Source organism: Simochromis diagramma, unplaced genomic scaffold (assembly GCF_900408965.1).
Source record: "Simochromis diagramma unplaced genomic scaffold, fSimDia1.1 OVJJ01000571.1, whole genome shotgun sequence".
NCBI classification, from domain to species: domain Eukaryota; kingdom Metazoa; phylum Chordata; class Actinopteri; order Cichliformes; family Cichlidae; genus Simochromis; species Simochromis diagramma.
In genome coordinates this window covers 2452741-2472325 of record NW_024386885.1, presented here as the reverse complement: position 1 = coordinate 2472325, position 19585 = coordinate 2452741, and the positions used below count along the sequence as shown (strand labels likewise).

The 19585-nt window shown below is 41.2% G+C and overlaps 1 protein-coding gene and 1 long non-coding RNA gene across 5 annotated transcripts in view; one reads left to right on the top strand and one right to left on the bottom strand.

Annotated features, from left to right (window-relative positions):
* Positions 1–12178: 12178 nt before the first annotated feature.
* Positions 12179–12977, top strand: LOC120734516. The gene is made up of 3 exons (XR_005696023.1): positions 12179–12498; positions 12579–12638; positions 12721–12977. It is a non-coding gene; the product is annotated as an uncharacterized LOC120734516 (long non-coding RNA).
* Positions 12978–15147: 2170 nt separating this feature from the next.
* The window catches only part of LOC120734616 (VPS10 domain-containing receptor SorCS1), a 182636-nt gene continuing 178198 nt past the window's right edge, over positions 15148–19585 (bottom strand). For all 4 annotated transcript variants that reach the window (XR_005696049.1, XM_040033517.1, XM_040033515.1 and 1 more), the window contains one exon: positions 15148–18944. Coding sequence is in view for 2 of the 4 variants with exons in the window: in XM_040033515.1 (XP_039889449.1) it covers positions 18883–18944 (62 nt within the window). In the remaining 2 variants the exon portion in view is untranslated. The remainder of the gene's footprint in view (positions 18945–19585) is intronic.

Here is a 19585-nt window from a genome sequence, read left to right as displayed (position 1 = left end):
CGTAATTGTGTGAAGTGAGTTGTATCCAGTCAGCTGTTTTTCTGTTTCCTTTTAACCGACTATGATGTGGTTCCAGCTCCTGCTGCTGATCTTTCTCAGGCTGCCAGTGTGCCGTCTGTTATCTGTCACAAGTCCTCCATTTTTGAGGTTTTTGGCAGATAAAAGCTTTGAGGTTTCTGCTATTTTGATTTAAATGACTGGCCGGCTTTGTACAGACAACAGCGCTTGACCTCTTCTTTGAGCTTGCTTCACTCATCTTGGCCACTTTTCTACTTGCTTTTAGCTAACCTGCTTCAAGGTAGCTTATCAAAGTAAATCACTTTGAAGTTGAGATAGATGTGCCAAACATAGAAACTACACCTACTCTTCGTTAGAGTAATTTTTGGGGCATTTATTTGATTTATAGTTTGACCCACCAAGTTTTGAGGCCACTGTTGACACCTAACTGGATCGTTGGACATTAAATGTTCAATCTGGCAATAAATAAATAAAAAATAGCACCTTGTAGTCTGAAAAGCCTGTTTGCTTTTACCTTCTGCTTTTACGAGAATGTAGAAATGTATTTTCCTCGTGACACATCAGCCTTTGGAGAACGAGGTCAGGGCTTTTCTCATGTGTAGCATCTCACAGTGAGTGAGACGTCAGACGAGTCTCAGGAGTGGAACTATACCTCTTGATTTATGCAGCGTGTGGATGAGGCGTGTAACACACGCTTGTTTGCGGTGAATTTTCCAAATAGTATCTCTGTTTTCACTTGGACGTCAGACAGTCTTTGTACTTGGTAGCTGACAGCGCTAACATCAATTTACAGTTAGAAAACCTTTTAATATTTAATAACCAGCAACTGTCTTTACTTGATATCTAGTCTTGTTTGGAAAAAACATTTCCACAGTGAAAGTTGTACTGCTATCAGAGATATAACCTCCCCCGTCTGCTGGGTATCCTTCTAAAACACTGCCCATATGTCCTTCTTGGATTCGAAGGAAAGTATATTTATGTCATGAAATAGTTTTCTTACTGGGACCATTTTGGATCGTGGAAATCTTCTGTGATACATCTCTGTCTGGTAATGTCTGCAGTATGAACACTCCTTGTGACATCACTGTTGAGTTCTGAACGTCACCCATCAGACTTTCAAACCCAAGACTTCAACAGGAAACTTCAGCTTGGTATTAAGCTGCTTTCCAAGTTTCTTAGAAGATTTTCAAGCTTCTGCTGCTGAGAAGAAGCACGCTACAAGCTTTTCAGAAGTCTTTAAAGCCAGCAGGAGGTTAAAAAAGATTTGAGATGAAGTACTCTTCCACCAAAGTCAAAATACATGCATCAGACTGGTTTGGAACAGGTCGTGTTGTCTGTGGCTTTTGTAAAATGAGACATAAAAGACTAATAATCACGGTCACTGGTAAATCTGAGCATAGCCGTGGTTCTGAGAACATGAGGAAAAAAAGCAGTGTGCGTGGCAGGTGGGAGAGAAGACGGCCACTGAGATAAAATCACATGAAATAAGTGACTTTGCAGAATTGTACAGGAAGTGACGGAAGCTCAAATGCTCACTGATGACTGCGTCTTTGACCACAGAGGCTCTTAGATATAAATATCCCTCTGAGATGTTGACATAGATTTTCCTCAGGTCATGGTCCATTTCAGTTATTTGCTATGCTGGGCTCATTGAAGCATGTGTTCTGTGCGAGCACTGCAAACGGCTAACATGCCATGGCTTTAGCTGAAGCAATTAACCTTGCTGCTGTCTTTTGACATGTGACCCAGCATGTCACGAGATGTGCACGCTCAGTTTCAGAATATCCAGTGGACCCTAGGAGCTAACGCTGCCTACCCAAGACATATATTTTCTAAGTTTCCTATAACTGCAGCATAAGCTGAAGCCACGCATACTCAGTTTTCCCCTGTTTAGACAACCATGATGAACTCCCGGTCCGTAAGCACTCAGTCAGTGGAAGTGACAGACTGCGGGGAGTGACACATTGCTACGAAAAGCCTATTAAATAACATAAAAACAGCAAGTTCAAACCAGATCAGCAGCCTGCGGGTGGTGTGGCAGGACGGCTGCACTCATCACTGTCTGGGAGCCGAGGTGTCTCGACAAGGTGCACGTTTCACTGACGCGGGGCTGAGGCAGACATGACAGAACCACATCTCCCCCTGTTGAGGGAAAAGTATACTGCTTGTCAAAACTCTGTGTGCGATGCCACACACTTTGGCTGATGCAGGTGGAGCTGGATGGTTGTTGTGTTTGGGTCACAGAAACAAACCCAGTGAGATAGGTCACGCACTTACTGACATCGCAGTTAGGTGAATGCAATCAAATACAACATGTCAGCCGTCAATCGTGCTTTAAATAAAGTTTCATTTACACTTAGCTGAAAGAGGAGCTTTTACTTTGTTGATTAGTGAGGTTGTAGTAGGTGGGGATGGAAAAATACTGCACTGAATTACAAGAAATAGTATTTGTGGTATTTTGCTTTCCTCTCATATGTTTATTGGGTATAAACAGAGTTCATGGAAATGCATTTACTTGTTTAAAGAAGCGCTTTAGACAAGGATATTTACAATAATGTAATAACGCATGTGTATATTCTCATATGGGCTACCTAATTAAACACTCATTCACTCAGGTGAGTTGTCTACTCGTTGATGGATAGACTAGAATAGAAACAGCGTATTCAGCTATTTTAAATTGAGATCAGCAGGGAGATAGACCGCTGTGAGAATCATGGACTGACTCGTCTGCTAACATACAAAGCACCACTGCACATGACTGAAGGTGACACTACGGTCCAGTTCCACTGCACTTCCACAGACTCAATGTGCTGCAAAATCAGATATGCAGCCGATTAAGCCAACAACAGGTTCCTGCCAAGAACACAGTGGGTATCTCCATAGCTCATTTTCCATAGGATTCGGTTAGTCCTTTAGGATCTATTTCTTATGTAAAGAACAATGACAGCTTGAAATTCTGCATTTGCATCAGATGAAGTGACCTTTGAGCAGAAGAGTTTGAGGCCCATCATTGTTGGAGTAGAATTAGCCCTGCAGATTCTTCTCATATGCAATAAGCATCTCGTGGACATATCAAAAACACTTGCCTGCTGTCTCATTGTGTCTGTTTCTGTCATCCAGGGACTCACTTTGAATTCTTTTGGACTTCAATGCAAATTAAAAAAATTACACTAAAGGGGGGCCTGGTGTGTGGCAATGTGAAGCCAACCGTGTGTCATGATGTGACAAGTTGGAAAGTGGGATTTGGCCTGGCAGTTTTGACACATGAAATAACTCATTCAACCTGTGCAAGTAGGTTCTGGTCAGCTGACACGGAGCTGCTTTACTTTCAGAGTGTCACATTTAAATTGAGACAAGGCAAAAAAAAAAATAAAAATAGTATATCGCAATTATACAATGCAAGAAAAACATAAATTGTGACAAAACAATCACATTTTGTGGCTGCTATTAAACGCAACAGTGGATTCTGCAGCGCATGTTCTCACAAGTATAAATTTACAGCCTATTCACGAACCCAAATCAGACTGCCTGCACCTCTGATGGGGATTTTAATGAAACATTGTCTGTTTGCATTGTTTACACCACCAGTCACGTCCCGATGGGAAACAAAAGCAGGCTGAATAAAGTGCTTCAAATGAAAGACGTGTGTGTGTGTGTGTGTGTGTGTGTGTGTGTGTGTGTGTGTGTGTGTGTGTGTGTGTCCTGGAACAGTGACAGGAATTAATGGCGGAAGCCTCTGAGGAATTCCAAGTTCATCAGTCGGTGTTCTGTGCAGTCCAGTAATCTACCGAGTAAGTCTGTTGAGCTCCAGATTTAACTCGTCGAGTTTCATTTGAAGACCATTAAGATAAGCCTGCTTCGAGCCTCGGTACTGTATGCTAATGTTCTTGGGTGGAGGTCAAAACCTAAGACAGACTAAGCGTGGTCTGTGTAACCTGCACATACATGTGATTACACACTGAGTGCTGCGTGTCCGTGTCATAAGACGCTTCATGCATGTGCATCATACGTGTACTTGTGCTCACACACACATTTATGCAAATCAGCCCGTGGTGACACAATAGCGGCGTTGCTTCGCATTCGTAGCCAATTGCAAATTCTCCTGCAAGCTATACTTTATTGTCAACTCCTATTTGTGCTAAGGCCAGGGGACAAATATGCCCTTTGCAGTCAAAACAAAAGATCCTTCAGAGCCAAAACAAAAGATGCAGAGAAAACCTCAGCTATGAATTAAGGAGTGATCAGCAGAATGCAAATGTTCGGCTGATACAGTGTGCTTAGGCTGCATTTCCATATCAAACAACATGATCAATTCTTTAACCTTGTCTGAATGCTAAATTTGTTGTGTGCGTATCTGCAATAGTTTAATCTGATGAAAATTTGAAGGGAGCTCAGTGGAAGCAAATCATTTATTAAACACGTGTACGATTCACAGTTTGTGCGCAGTTACGTGCGTATTCCTGAATACGTCTACAAAGCTTTTGCTATAAATCTTTCATATGCAGGAGCTATTGTGTCAGTGATCTGTGGAACAAAACACGTGTAAAAATGTGCAAACAAACTCCAGAGACTGAGCGTGTGAGTGTGCGTGCGTGAGCAGTATTGACTGCCGCCTTTCAACATAACAAGGTTAGGCACAAAGATGCCACTCCCTCCTCTTCAGCAGCAGTGAGCCGTGCTTTCCCGCTGGGACTCCCCCCTCTTTAATCAAATCAAGCATTTCCAATAGCAATTAATATTAGAGCATGCAAATTGCCCAGGAGAACAGCGTTCCCTCGATGGACTCCCAGGCTTCAGCTCTATCTGTCCTCTCTGTGCCCCCTGTCCTCAGGGGACAGTGGAAGTGGAAGGCTGTCTTGTTAGCTGTGGCCTTCTTTGTAGCTTTGCTTTCACCATAAATAGAAGCTGCACGGTCCCTGCTGTCCACGCCGCCCTTCACTGCTAAAACGACTGCTAAAATCTTCATGGGACTCACGCAACAAAACCTGGCACTAACTGGACCTTAAATTCAGGCCATTAAAAAACTGTGCATCCAGTATCCAGTTACCATTATATTCACCTCTATGTACTTTTGTTAAACATTAATAGTCCCTTTGCAGTGTGTCCTCACCAGGTCTGTTGAGTTCATAGTTCATATTAGATATGAACAGGAAAGGCAGAAGTGTAAATGAATTTCATTTTCACAGTATTTTCATTTCAGTTACTGTTTAAGATGCCTGGATGGAAATGCACATATTCCAATGTACTGACAGGATGTAAAGAACAGCAGCAGAACCTCAGTGGGAGCTAAACTATCAAGGTAACATGCATAGATGGTAAGATACAGGTAACTTTACGAAACTCTGCAAACTCCTGTATATGACTGCATAGCATTTCTCCAGCTGCTGTGACTTCTCCCAACAGTAAAAATGGATGCTCAGGTTCTTCATGCATCCACTAACATGTTGGTTAAAGGGGAACTGCAGGCTCCTGTGACAGATTTCTGTGGGTTTGTCACCGTAAGCAACACTTCACTTGGGTGATTGTTTATCAGCCCATTCAATGGTCCTCATCTGTCCCACACATATAACCCGTAGGTGGCCTCATCTGTCTGTTGTTAGTTGTTATAACCACATTCATTAATGAATGTTTCACTCTTCTTAATGAACTTGAATTTCATTCAGCAGGCCAAAGTTACAACTTAAGTTTTCGCAGCATATTCGCTTTGTGCCACAAAACACCGATCATTGCTCAAGTAACCAAAGCATTAGACAACAGCCACTTGCAGTCCAGCCACTCTGGACAGCCCTAGTTGTACCTGCTATTCTGTAGTCAACTTAAAATTGTTTTTGAAAAGTAAAGTTTGTCGGTGATACAGAAGAACAGACAAATGTTTTCCTAAGCTGCAGTAACAGGCTGTCAGTTTGTTTCAGCAAAGCAAAGTGTACTCTTGGATACACACACACACACACACACACACACACACACACACACACACACACACACACAATGCATGCGCTCATGTAACCCTGAGCTAAAGTAACAGGCTGTCCTCTGCCTGCCCTTCCCTCTCAGACTCTCCCTCTTGGAGCATTATGTCCGTTTGCTGCGGTGCTCGGGTCCTCGTCATTAAGTTCAGTCTTTAATTGAGTATGACGTCACGGGCCTTTGAATCTGACACTATGAGGTGTGTCCAGAGAAATATTTCAGGACATTAAACTGACTCTGTGTTCATTGTAAGCAGAAGGGATCTACCAGTCGATCCGCGAAACATCCTGGTTACAGCTGTTCACACTGTTGAGTTGAATATCAGTGCTAAAACATTCTGATCTATTCAGACATTTGAGTTTAAATGTAGAGAACATAGAAACGCACCACTCAGCATTCAGCGAGGATTTCATCAGGAAACACCAACTCTACCCAATCGATGCAGGCCTTATTAGATGACCCTGGTCGTCATCTGATTGTTGGAGTTTTGCCTCTAATGTTGTAACATATTGCAAACAGCTTTAAGAGGTCTGTTGTTGGGACTGGTGCTACATAAATGAAAAATTAAATCAAACTCTATCAAACTGAGTCTGTTTATTTAGCAGTGATAACTCTTTGTGCAATATTACTAACAGTTTTGAAATGATGATTTACATATGAGAATATGAGCAGAAGATATCAAAGTGTTTATGGATTTATTTTAAACAACTAGTTTTGGCTCATATGTTACAAGATTTACTTCTTGTGATGATCATAAATCTGGATTTAGAACTAAACGCTGATCCACTAAAATGTTTCGGTGTACAATAATAACTGGGAGACTGCTGGTCTAGATGCAATCTGCTGATGGCTTTACAAGGAAAGACGCCTACCTCTGGAGAGTCATGTGACCATGCACAGCGCACGCTCCATTGCTTAAACAGAGGCTGTTCACTCTTTATTATAGGTTTGGAGCATAAGCAGACTGCACACACGCTGAGAGTAGGTTGTCACATTTACAACAACACATCAGAGGCATTTCCTGGATTCTTTTAAATAAGGACGGTTCAAAGGGGGACTAAGAACAAAGCAGCTGATCCACATAAAATCAGAACATTTGATCAGAGCTGAAGAATGTGTAGAAACTAAGTATGGGACACGCTGGCTAAGCAACCCTGTGCTTTCATGTGATGTTATTACATGAAAATTGGCTTCTTCAACAGTGGCTGTGACTTTTTTTAACTTATAATCCCACTTTATAGTAAAGACGTATTTATGCAACATCATAAAGATTATATTCTTACATTAATTGTTGATTTTACTGTGATATGAGGCTGTGCCTGACGTAATCACTCTCATCTGTTTTCATTGATACCTGCTGTTATGTCCTGATGTCATGGCCTTCCTGCTTCCCCTGTATGCACAAAGAACATGGAGCCAATTTTGCAGTATATTACTGCAGGTGAGAATAGCAACAATTAATAATTTGTAGTCCTGGCTCACACAGAGTTGTTGACTTCTCTTTCCATACTTCATGTGTTTACAAAAGCCAAAGGCTCTGCCATACCTGAACCAACGTGTTTCTTCACTGAAGAACGGTGAGACATGAGGATAAAAACCCAGGAAATGCTGTTAAAGTGGACTTGAAAATTATTTTGGTTTGAAAACTTTTTTTTTCCTCTTTGCAGCTTTAAATTAGCGTAGTCAGGCAGTTCCACCCTCGTTACACTTTAACATTTTATGTAATCCTCTAGCTATTAACTCTCACCAAAAGCCTCCCCTGGCCTTTCTCGAAGTCCCCTTCACAGTAAATCTGCAGTAATGCCAGCCTGTATTGGCAGCTGTGTCCCAGGGGGGCACTGCAGCGCACTACCTTGAGATGTCAGCAGAGCCAGCAATGTGCTGGAATTGATCTCTTGGTAATCTTCTCTCTCCCCTGGGCACCCCAGCCTCTTCTGGCAAAGAACGATTAAAGAGTGCCTCGACCATCTTCCCTCCTCCTCCGTTCCCAGCCACTTTGTCCGGACCTCCCCCCCTCGACTCGTGCGTGATGACACTTTCCTGTGGCCTGTCTCTCTTTTGTTAAGGATGACAAAAGCCTTTGGATATGTGCATCATGTGAACTATGAGTAACGCACTCATCATCGTTGTTATTCAGATGATAGATGCCTCTCGACTCCTGCAGCCCTGATAAGTACTGTGTACTGGCAGCAATGCTGTGGTACAGTCAAACAATCATTCTTTGTAAGTTTTGCTTTTTGCTGTTGCACCATCATTATCGCCAGCACCACTCCAACCACAGCTATTTTGGGAAGGGCATACATAAGCGTAAGAGAGCCAGTAATAATTACTCCCATCCTTTATGCACAATCGCTCACTTCAGCATCATTATATTCTGCTCTGGAACATTAAGGTTACATCCATGCTGAAATTAACATCCTCATCTTTAATGACTCTCTTCCTCATTTATGAGAGTATCCTGTGCTTGACAAACTGGTCTAAATTACCCTCAGCAGAGGAGTGAAGGAGGAGCACCCGACTTTTTTTAGAGTCAAATTACTGTCAAGTTTCTCTCAAGTAAGTTGTGTATATAAATATGGAAAATACTAATCGTCTTATTAAAGATGGCTGAGACTTTAAAGTGAACATTTAAACTTATTTAGATTTTCTTACGCTGGGTTTTGTTGCTAATAAGAACATAATTATCATTTTACTTTTTTCACATTTTTATGTTTTCTGAATGTTATTACTGACAGTTATGGATTTTTAACTATTTCAGTTCAGGGCTGTAGGTGCTGGAGCTCATCCTAGCAGCTGACGGGTGGGGTACGCCCTGAACAGGTCGCCAGCCTACCACAGGGTAAAATAATCCTACTGTCATTTTTAAAAATTCATTATATCATCATGTTGCATTTTTTTACATCTTAAAGCCTTTTTTTCTAATATGTCACCATTGCTGTCGTGTTACATTGGAAATAATTACAAAGTATTTCAAAAGCCCATAAAGAAGCTGAGTAGTTTTAATGTCTCTGCAGCACTTTGAATCACCTTGCAGTTGAATTGTGCTACATAAATAAACTTGCCTTGCCTAGTGCAACATCCCACTTCTTTGCGTTGAGAAACTGTTGGGTTGCTTTTGCAGTTTGCTTTGGGTCTTTATCCATTCTCAGTTTTGCAGAATTTACCAAAAGTAAAAAACACTCATGAACGGATGCGACATGCTTTGGATCATGACCTCTTTATCTCCTTCCCAATGCTTTTTTCTTGCCATCATTCTTGTACACATTAATGTTGAGTTCTTGAATTCATCTGACAAAAACTATATAAATAAATATCAACCAGAAGTGTGGAGCTCTTTTAAAGGTTTTCTGACGAAGGCTAATCTGCCCTTGTTCTTGAATGTAATCAGTGGTTTGCACCTTGTTCTAAACTTTTATTTAATCACGCTTCCTTTCATGAAGGCGTCTCTTTATTGTAGACTTTGACATACATTGATACACCTACCTCCAAGTCAAGTGTATTCTTCAGTCATTTAGATGTTGTGAAGTTGTTTTTCTTAAGCACGGAAACAATGCAGCAATCATCCACTTGAGTCGTCTTCTGTGACCTTTCAGGCCTTTTGATGTTGCTGATCTGGTCAGTGCATCCTTCTCTTTAACAATGCCCACATCAAGGTTATTATCGTTAACGAAAACTAACGAAATAACGAAAACTAGAAGTGAAAAAACATTTTCGTTAACGGAAATAAAAATAAAAACAAAAAAGGAAAACTAACTAAAACTGTAATGAGTGTTCACAAAACTAACTAAAATTAACTGAATTTATAGCAAAAATGTGTTTAGTTTTCACTGATGTGTGCGTGTCATACAATAGTCAAGAGTGAAAATGAAGTTTAGTTTCCAGATTTTTTCTTGCTGTGTCTCATTATGCCAGCAGGTGGCAGTACGTTAGTCGAGTCGTCTGTGTTGCTGCTCCGCCCACGCGCAGAATCATGTCAGGAAAGGTCGGGGAAAAGCGCCAGAGTCCAATTTGGGATTACTTTGAATATGACTGTGTTTTAGATAAAGCAAGTGTCTTGTAGTGGAAAGAGACAAATTATGCGGGACATTTCTAAAGGGAAAAAAATCCCACAAACCTTAAAGTGCACTTGCAAAGCTCACACAAGAAGGCTAACCTAGCTTACCTTGAGAAGGTAAGGGAGCACATTCAACCCTCATCCCCAGAAACAGAAGCTAACCCCAGGCAAGGCAGCGTGATGCATCCCGAGACAACAGGACGGGGACATCTACATAACTGTGTGAGTCAATTGCCTTCAGAAAGTTTATCAATTCACTTGAACCAAAATTACGAACACCCGGTGCTGCAAGAGTTAATAGTCTCATTGGGGCCAAGATATACATTTTATAGTTGCCTGGTATCAATGGTTGTTCACCTGCCTTTATTCATTTATTTATTTAAAGAACCCATAGGTGGGAATGTGAGTTGTCTGTCTCTGCGTGTTAGCCCTGCGACAGACAGGCGACCTGTCCAGGGTGCAGGGTATGGTAGCTGGAACAGCAACATACCCAAGGATAAGCAGAAGAGCATGACTGATATGATGAAACTGGGATTTTGTTACACTTAATTTTTGCAAACAAAACTAAAACTATAACTGAAACTAATCAAAACTAAACTGAAACTAAGGATTTTCAAAAAAATAAAAACTAAACTAGCAAACAATTGGTAAAAACGAATTAAAACTGATATAAAATTGAAAATCTGAAGTCAAAACTAAATAAAAATAAAAACTAATGAAAATTGCAAAACTATTAAAACCCTGGCCCACATGCAGAGGGATCTATGTCATGACTAGACTCCAATAAGTCATCATGGGAGAACAAGACCCCTGTAGTCAATTCACGACAGGACCCCTCAGAGACTAGACTTTGATGGTGGTGAAGTTGGAGGCTCAGATATGTTCTGAGTAACCAGGGTGAGGCAGAGACAGACTGACAGTCAGAATGACAGAGGTACAGTGAGATGTAAAGCTCACAGGATGTAGGCTGACTGGCTCACCGAAGGCGGGGAAGAAAATTATTGGACTATCATAATGATGTCAGTGTTGAAAGTGGTGTAAAGAAGAAAAGCAAGCAGATGAGTAATTAAAGATCATTACTCAGAATCAACTCCTGGGGTCTGTTTCAGAAAGCGGGTTTAGAAAACTCAGAGTGAAAAACGATACACAGGGTTGAGTAACCCCGAACTGTCCAACTCGGAATATTCGGTTTCAGAAAGGCTGATAACAATTAGTTCAGTCAACGCGGAGTTGCTTTAACCCCAAGTTAAGCGCGCGCACGAGGATACATAAAGCCCTGATTAGTGGAGCACAGATTAAGCGAGTCACCATGGAGACGGAGGGAAAGAAGGCGCGGTCAATGTATCTTACAGCGCTTGAGGCCGAAATTCTGATGGCAGCATAGGCCGATAACATGCAAATTTTGCGGAAAAAAAGTAACACAGCCTCAGCTGCAAAACATAGCCGACAGAGTCAATGCGTGAGTGTTAATTTAAACATTGATCTAGGGATTTCCACCCATTTAACATGTTATTTTATTATATTTTATTTTATTTTATATTTTATACATTTTATTTTGTGATGTGATGTGAGCGCAGGTGCAACCCAACAGGCCCCAAACGTTCCTGGCAGCAAGTAAAAATGAAATATAAAAATATAGTCCAAACAGGTGAGGTGTAATTGTATTATGAGCCATAGTGCTTGGTCTGTTTGTCCGATGTAAATCAATTGCAGTTAGAGGCGACATTAATTTTCTTTCTGTAAGCACTTATTGAAATTATCTGAGCACATTACAAGTACATATTTGCTTACTCTGTATGCTCAAATGTGACCCGTTATAGCCAACAGAAAAAAAGCGGAGGCCCAAAAAACAGGTGGGGGTCCTCCACCACCACCACTCACAGAGGCTGAGCAGTTGCCCTCAGCCAAAACAGTGGGCGCCCTGTGGCTGAAGGCATCTCTGCGGGGACATCCTCTGAGGCAATAACCCCGCAAGACACAAGTGCCTACATAAGAGGTAAATTCAAAATAATACATGATGTGCATGCATCCTGTCTTCACAGTCACCTTTGCAGTGCTACTCATTCATTTGATAAACTCTTTACCATAATGGATTATTTTGTAGTGAAGTTATTTTCCTACTGATTTTGCCTTCCCTCAGTCTTGGTTGTCTTTGAGAGCATAATGACAATGAAGTGTAAGGTGATTGGTATGTTTGTTAATTGCCATTTGGTCCCTTGTAAGTTATAAGTGACCTGTATGAACCTCATATTCTATCAGTTGATGGTGATGGTGTACTGCATCTGGTGCAGCCTCCTGTTGAGCCAGACCAACATGCAGCTGTGAGTACTCTTAATACTCCACAGATTATATGAGTTTACAGTAGAACAGCAATGTTGTTCATTTCTTTACTACAGGAAAATAATGAAGAAACATTGACAGCTGTTACAGAGGAGGAAGCAACAGAGACACTTTATGAGGTTTACATCTTACAATGGAAAATATAACAATTGAATAAAATGTGGTACTATAATAAAACCATGGACTATGTCTCTAACAGAGTGATGATGGAAATGAAGAGGAAGAGGGTCCAGCCACTTCTCCAACAAACCTTTCCTCAGTAAGATGTTCAGCACTGATTTACAACCAACCTAAGTAGGCATGTACTATGAATGCCAATGCTATTTTCTGTGTTTCAATAGCTCCCTGTAAAGCAGCTGTACAAGACCTGTTTGATCAAGAAAATAAAAAAAATGTGACTTGGAAATGGAACACTTCAAGCAGCAGATCCAAAAGACCAAGATTGAGATTTTACTGCTGGAACATCAGTTAAGGGTGGGTGAAGTGGTCAGAGATGGACGAATTATTTCAGTGTTTGAACAACATAATAATATACTTATTAATACTTTGTGTACAGGAAACACAGGCGACCAATAAAGCCAGCTGAACAAAAAATCTGTTTATTCTTCTTCCAACATGTTGAGGTGATGGGTCAAAGGAAATGATTGTGACATATGGTGTCTCTGACTGCTCTTCCATCTTGTATGTCCGTGGGAGGGTCAGGATGTTCATGGTTTGGATCACTGCTGATGTTTGGTTCAGAAGGACAGTGTTCTCCTCTAATTGTGGCAATGTTGTGAAGAATCACACAATAATGTCACATGCCCTTTCTGGGGTGACCCTGAGTCTTTGAAGGCACTGGAACTGGTCCTTAAGCATTCCGATAGTCATTTCAACTCTGGCTCTTGTCCTGCAATGAGCCAGATTATATCGCTGCTGTGGGCCCGGTTCAGGGTCAGGGTAAGGGGTAAGCAAATAGGGTAAACATGGATACCCCCTATCACCAAGCAAGTAGCCAGTGAACTCTCCTAAGACAGAAGGATACACTTCAGTTCAAATGTCCCTGAAGCAATTGGTCTTTATATATTTTAAAGTATTTTCAACTCACCATGTCCAAATTTTGTGCTCAGTGTACATTCATGAAAAATTCGTGAGTCATGAACAGAGCCTGGCCACTTGGCTTCCACATTTGTGATAATGTTGGCAGCATCACATATGATCTTCACAGTGCAGAGAACACAAATTAGCATCCATTACTATAATGAAATAATTTGTTAGTTTGAAATGCTACAGGGAACTATGTACCTGTACATTAATGCTGTGGAAAGACTTCCTGTTCACATAGTCTCCTTCATTTACTGAAGGAGCAATGATTGGAATGTGAGTGCCATCTATACAGCCAATCACGCTTGGGAACCGTGAAAATAAATGTAACATTTAAGTAGTAGTTCAAATATCACCACATCATGAATTAAGTTTTGTTCATCCTGATACCTGCAATTTTGTGGAATCCCTCTTTGATAAATCTTGTGGGTCTGTGACCGGGGAACACCACAAACGAGTACAGGAGACGTTTCAGTGCAACTGTAACATTCCTGACTGCCCGACAGACGGTAGCCTTGGAAACGTGCTCAGCGTCACCAATATTATACAGAAAGCTCCCGTTTGCAAAAAACCGAAGTGCAATACAAATAATATGTACAGAACTGAGAGCATGTCCGCGATGTGTCACATGCGTAATATATGGCCTGAGGATGTTATTCAAATAACTTATAGATTGTGCTGAGAAACGGTAACGTTCACACAGGAAATCATCAGGAAATGATAAAACGCGCTCTAATCACTCTCTCCCGGCGGAGAGCTCTGCAGAGAATTTGGGCTTCAACATCTACTGGCTCTTCAAGGAAGGGGCACGGCCATGTCTGACACTTCCTACAGTCAGGTTTCCGACAAAGAGGCGGAGAAGGTCAGGGTTAGTTGAAGTAAACCTGCTAGGGGGCAGGTTAGCTTCACGGAGTGTGTCGTCATAGTGACTCACTCAGAATTAATCTAAACTCGCTTTGTGAAACCGAAAACCCAGAGTTTTCGTTAACTCAGGGTATACTTACTCAGAGTTTGCACTAAACCGGCTTTCTGAAACAGTGCCCAGGTCTTTATCCTCTTAGTTGGTCATGGAATAAGGAACAGGAAGCAACAGGCCACACCTGGCCATGAAACTACTTTCCAGTCAATTTTCCAATTACTTTTGAGCCTCTGAATATGGGGAATGTTGAATGCAATGTTTTTGTTAAACCTCTTTAATTAAAGCTGAAAGTCTGCAGATTGGATTCAAAATCCAGCGCAGTGGTGCAGAGAAAGAATTCACTGTCCACATACATATGGACTGAACTATATAAACACTTCAAAGTGGATGGAATATGTTATGAATATGAACCTGAATGTAAGGAGACAGTGAGACACATCGGAAATATTAAAGTGTGCTGCACTGGAGTTGGAAATCTCACTTGGATCAAATCCAGCCTAACTAAGTAGAAGCAGCACTTCTTTATCTTCATGGAGGAGGCTTCGTACTGGAGTCGGGTAATGAGCTCAACACTTTTTGGAACATTGTCCTATCATCCCATGCAGGGATAACTTGGGCAATCAATTATGAAAAAGCTTGTGGCATCCACACATGCTGATAATTTCATTTAGAATAAATGATTTAAACCCATTAAATTCAAAATGTCTGCGACTCGTGGACCCGGTGAGTATACGGTATGTGTGCAGAAGAAAGAACCAACACGTGCTTGTCTTGTTTTCTTTATAGGTTGATTATTACTTTTGCAAATACATAGTATTTCTTTACAAATATTGTAAGAAAATGAGAACACAGTTAACAGACTTCTTTCCATTTAATAAATATGATTGTAAATGCATAAAACAATTACACACGGCACAGTTGAGGTCGAACAAAAACACTGGAACACCTTACCGTCTGTTCTTATACAAAAGCTGTACAGTAGTAAAACTCTTTTTTTTTAAATTGTTATTATTATTTCTCTACAAAAATAATAATCTTGCTAATTCTGCAGGGCGGAGGAGATGGGGAGAAGGAGAGAGAGTAGCTCGGAGTTAGGCTACAACTTGATTTTCCGCACCCTTGGGTCCTGTCACATCACAGCTCACCCTAACCAGGAGGCCAGAGAGCCACCTTGTTAACATGGCTTCCAGGCTGTTCGACCTGTCTTTCTCCCTGTGAAACTCACAGGCAGGAGGTGCTGTTATTATGATGGCCTTGCTGATCTTGTCTGGTCAGAATCATTTCCTGTTCCCTGGAGTTAAGGTTCATATTAGAGCCCTGCTGTTTCTGATCACAGGCCTGTGGTTCCAGGCTGCTGTACAGTATCTCCCTCAAGCTATGCAAAACCAGAGACAGACAGAGAGATGGATATGAATGCTCTCAAATACGAGCTAAGTAATTCATAAGTAATCCCAGCACACCTACATTACATTCTTTACATTGAAACACTAGTAAGATACTCTTACAGGGGGGCGATGATGCTCATTTTCAGCTCCATAGCTTTAATCTTGGACTCTACTAGAGTAGCTTTGCATGAGTTGGTGTTAAATAACACGTTTGTACTGGACTCTGGGTTTACCTTCCATCTGAAACAAGCTGATTTGGCACCATGTCTTTAAGACAACTTCTGATTCTAAAGAGTTGAATGGCAGGGAGATGGGTCTTCTGCACTTACAACCATAGATTTGCACCTGAAATGACCATAATGGGGATATCTGCACTCACTGAGCAAAGATTAGAAATCGTATGAAACTGAGCAGTCTGAGCTTTTAGCTAACAAAGATTACTTATACATGCCCTGACCTCGTTCTTTGAAATCTTGGCCATGTCTGAAATAAGCAAAAACCAAAAAAGAAGGCCCCTTAAAATGTCTTAATATATTGCAACAAAACCCCAATCACCAGTTTGTAAAATTACCCACGTACACTGTGCACAACTCCATAAACCGAGCTCATGGCTGAGTACAAATTTTGTCCTGCACCAGCAGACAGAACACACCGAGCCACAAGACAGATGAAGATGTAAGCTGATTTGTTTCCCAAATCATGTTTGCATGCAGCTCTGAAATATGAACACTTCCTCTTGAACAGACCTATGACAACTGAAAATATCACTGGTGTTTGTCTGTGCACTTTTCAGTTTTAAGGGCAGGACACACTGGCTGCATACCAACACACTCATGGCCCGATGTCTGCATGCATCATTTCCCTGTTAAGTATATGGACTCAAGCACTTCAAGTGCGATATGGTGCCAATAAGTGTGATGTGGAAATCCTGAGGCACCCAGCAATGCAAAGAAGGGAGGAATATTCAGATCTTCAGACATGTGATAGCAACAACCTGGCCATAACCCCGTGTGCTTGAATTACAGCACTGTCTGTAACTCTTCCATTCAACAGGTATAGAGAAAGCTGATGATTACAGCCAATTACTTTCAAGTTTTCTCTGCTAAAAAAACTATCAGCACTTGAACACCACTAACCAATTTTGCTCCAGTATCGGAGCACATCAACAAGCTGTGCTGCAAAACTACCTGCTGCTTTTACAATTTGCACAAGTTGGTGACAAAACCCTTGATTTATATCTGTTTGCACGTGTAACCTTAACATCTCATTACACAAAGAACCCCAGAGTATTGAACAGTCAGACCTTTTCATTACAACGAGGGCAAATTATCCCGACTAGATAATGGTTCACTTACACTCGAGTAAAAATAGGATGGCACCCTCCCTGTGACTAAGAAAAATCAGTGCTTTCCTGCTGATTCCACTTTTGGAAAGTCGCTGCGATGACCATCTTTGCCCAGAGGCCGAACAAGAAACACTCACAACCTCTGGGGAGCCATTGGCGACCTGCATATAATTGTTTTTGGAAAATATTAGTGCCTCAGTCAACAGCGTGGAGATTTGGACCAAAATTGGGATCGTCCAATCGTTAGCTGTTCATCAGTTTCTCCAGTCGCTCAATTTACAGTCAAATGAAATGATGCTGCACAGTTTACATCTCATGACTCGGTGAATTTTGGCACATTTGCAGGAAAGATGATGCAACAGAACAGAAGCAACTTCCTCTGTTCTGTATTTCTCCATCCCGCCGAAATAAAAAAGAGAAAAGAACATCTTAAAAAGTTGCCTCAGAAGATATGAAAGGCATCAATCAGGCATTTACATCTGTCAGATTTCACACACACAGAGCACCAGAGGGCTTGACAGTCCTCTGAGGCTAACCATCCATGTAGCCTGGTAGCATCTGCGCTCTACTTCTCCTGATCCTACAGCATGAAATAATGAGCTGGGATGAAGATGGGTGCTACTTGAGAGCAGGTTGGGATATTACCCTAAATGTGTAACCAACCTTAGCTAGCCTTGAGCTTGACAGGCCACATTAAGTATTCAAGAAGCCAACCTCTTCTTATTCTGTCCAATAGAACGCTCTTAATGCGTCATGTCCGCTAAAAGCCGTCTTCAATCTCTCTCAACCTGTCTCTGTCTGTCTCTCTCTTTCTCACTGCCATGCTCTTCGGATTCTCCCACAAAGCAGCTGCATCCCTAAGTGCCACCTTAAATCTGAGCCGCGATAAGTTGTTCTCTGCATCTTGTAGTACCTCCCAGACTGTGGCCAGGAATGATCTTTCTTTGTGGGATTGTTGCCAGGTCGTCATCCGTTGTATCTTGTAAAGGTCTAAAAGGTCCGGTGATATTTGGAGGTCACCCGCAAATTGATGGCGCCTCAGCCATCAAGTGATATTCTGAAGCACAAAACATTTTACAAACTGGCGTGTATCATAAATAGTACCAGAAGCATTAGATTAACAGCAAGGTTTAAATTAATCCAGAGATCCACACCCTGTTGTTGTTCGGTTGTTAATAAATTAAAATTGGGAAAAAAAATTAACACTTTTGTAGAAAATGTGTATTGTGCCATAAATCAGCTTTCTGAGAGACAATGGACCAAAAGCTTTGAGGTGCCCTATTCATATTTTATAACAGTATCTCTTTTTAGTATGACATTTGTTATTAAAATACACAAATTATTTCTAACATAGACATTCATGATTTACAAAATAAATGTGTAATTCACTTCAATAACATACTTCATGTATATTCATGAATAAATAATACACTACTGCTGTTACTTCATAGAACAGCAAACCAATCTCAGACATGTAACCAAAACACTGCTGCTCGTTACACATTTTCTCCTCTTCGGTTCACGCCGCCGATCCTTCTTCCATTATGGATGCGACTCGTATAAATAAACGGGACTTTTTTCTAAATATTTAATTTATCGGAGACATGTGTTAAAATAAATTGAAAACCTGTACACAGTTTCTTCTGGTTTGAACAGAGCACAGTATGTGTCAGCGGGGTCCAACATGCACAGGTATAAAGCTCAAAACCATTGTGTCCCAAATGGTAAAAAATATCCATGACAGAGCTGGAACAGTGATCCAGTCCAGAGTTTAGACGATGTACGTGGGGAGTTCTGTGGAAAATTTCACATGTACATGAGGTTTCATACATCCTGGTGGAGAAAAGAAAGAAACGTGTCAGTGCTTATTCAGTGCTAGCTGATTATACGAACAACAGTATCGATCATTAAATGCTGTAAATATGTGTTAGGAACAGTCTGGACATCTAGGAGACTCATGCCTTCATTTGAAGTTTTATTTTGAAAACTTCATGAATTAAAGTCCTGCATTTGAGCTCCTTTCCCTTGTTTATTGGTCCCCACCAAACACCTGAGGCCTCCTTTACCAAAGCAGTGCTGGTACTTCAGATATGGATGGAAAAAATACAGCCTAAAAATACAGAGAAAACCCCAATGTTTAGATGACCCCGTTTTAGCAGGCACTTGGCATCAGTGGGGAAGAAAAACTCCCTTTTAACAGGAAGTAAGCTCTGGCAGAACCAGTCATCTGTTGCGACCGGTTGGGGAAGGAAACAGGACAAAAGATGCATTTAAATGCAAAGTTTAATTGACCTTAGGTGGGGAATCAAAGCCTTTCACGTTATAGTCGTTTTACGTGACAATCTCACCTGCCCAGGTGTCGGTTAGACATCACGAGGTCAGACAATATATGATTTTTAAACAGCAATGAATGAGCCTACAAGTGACAATTACAACATAATGATTAATGACAAGAAGCGCTTCAAATGCGTGAG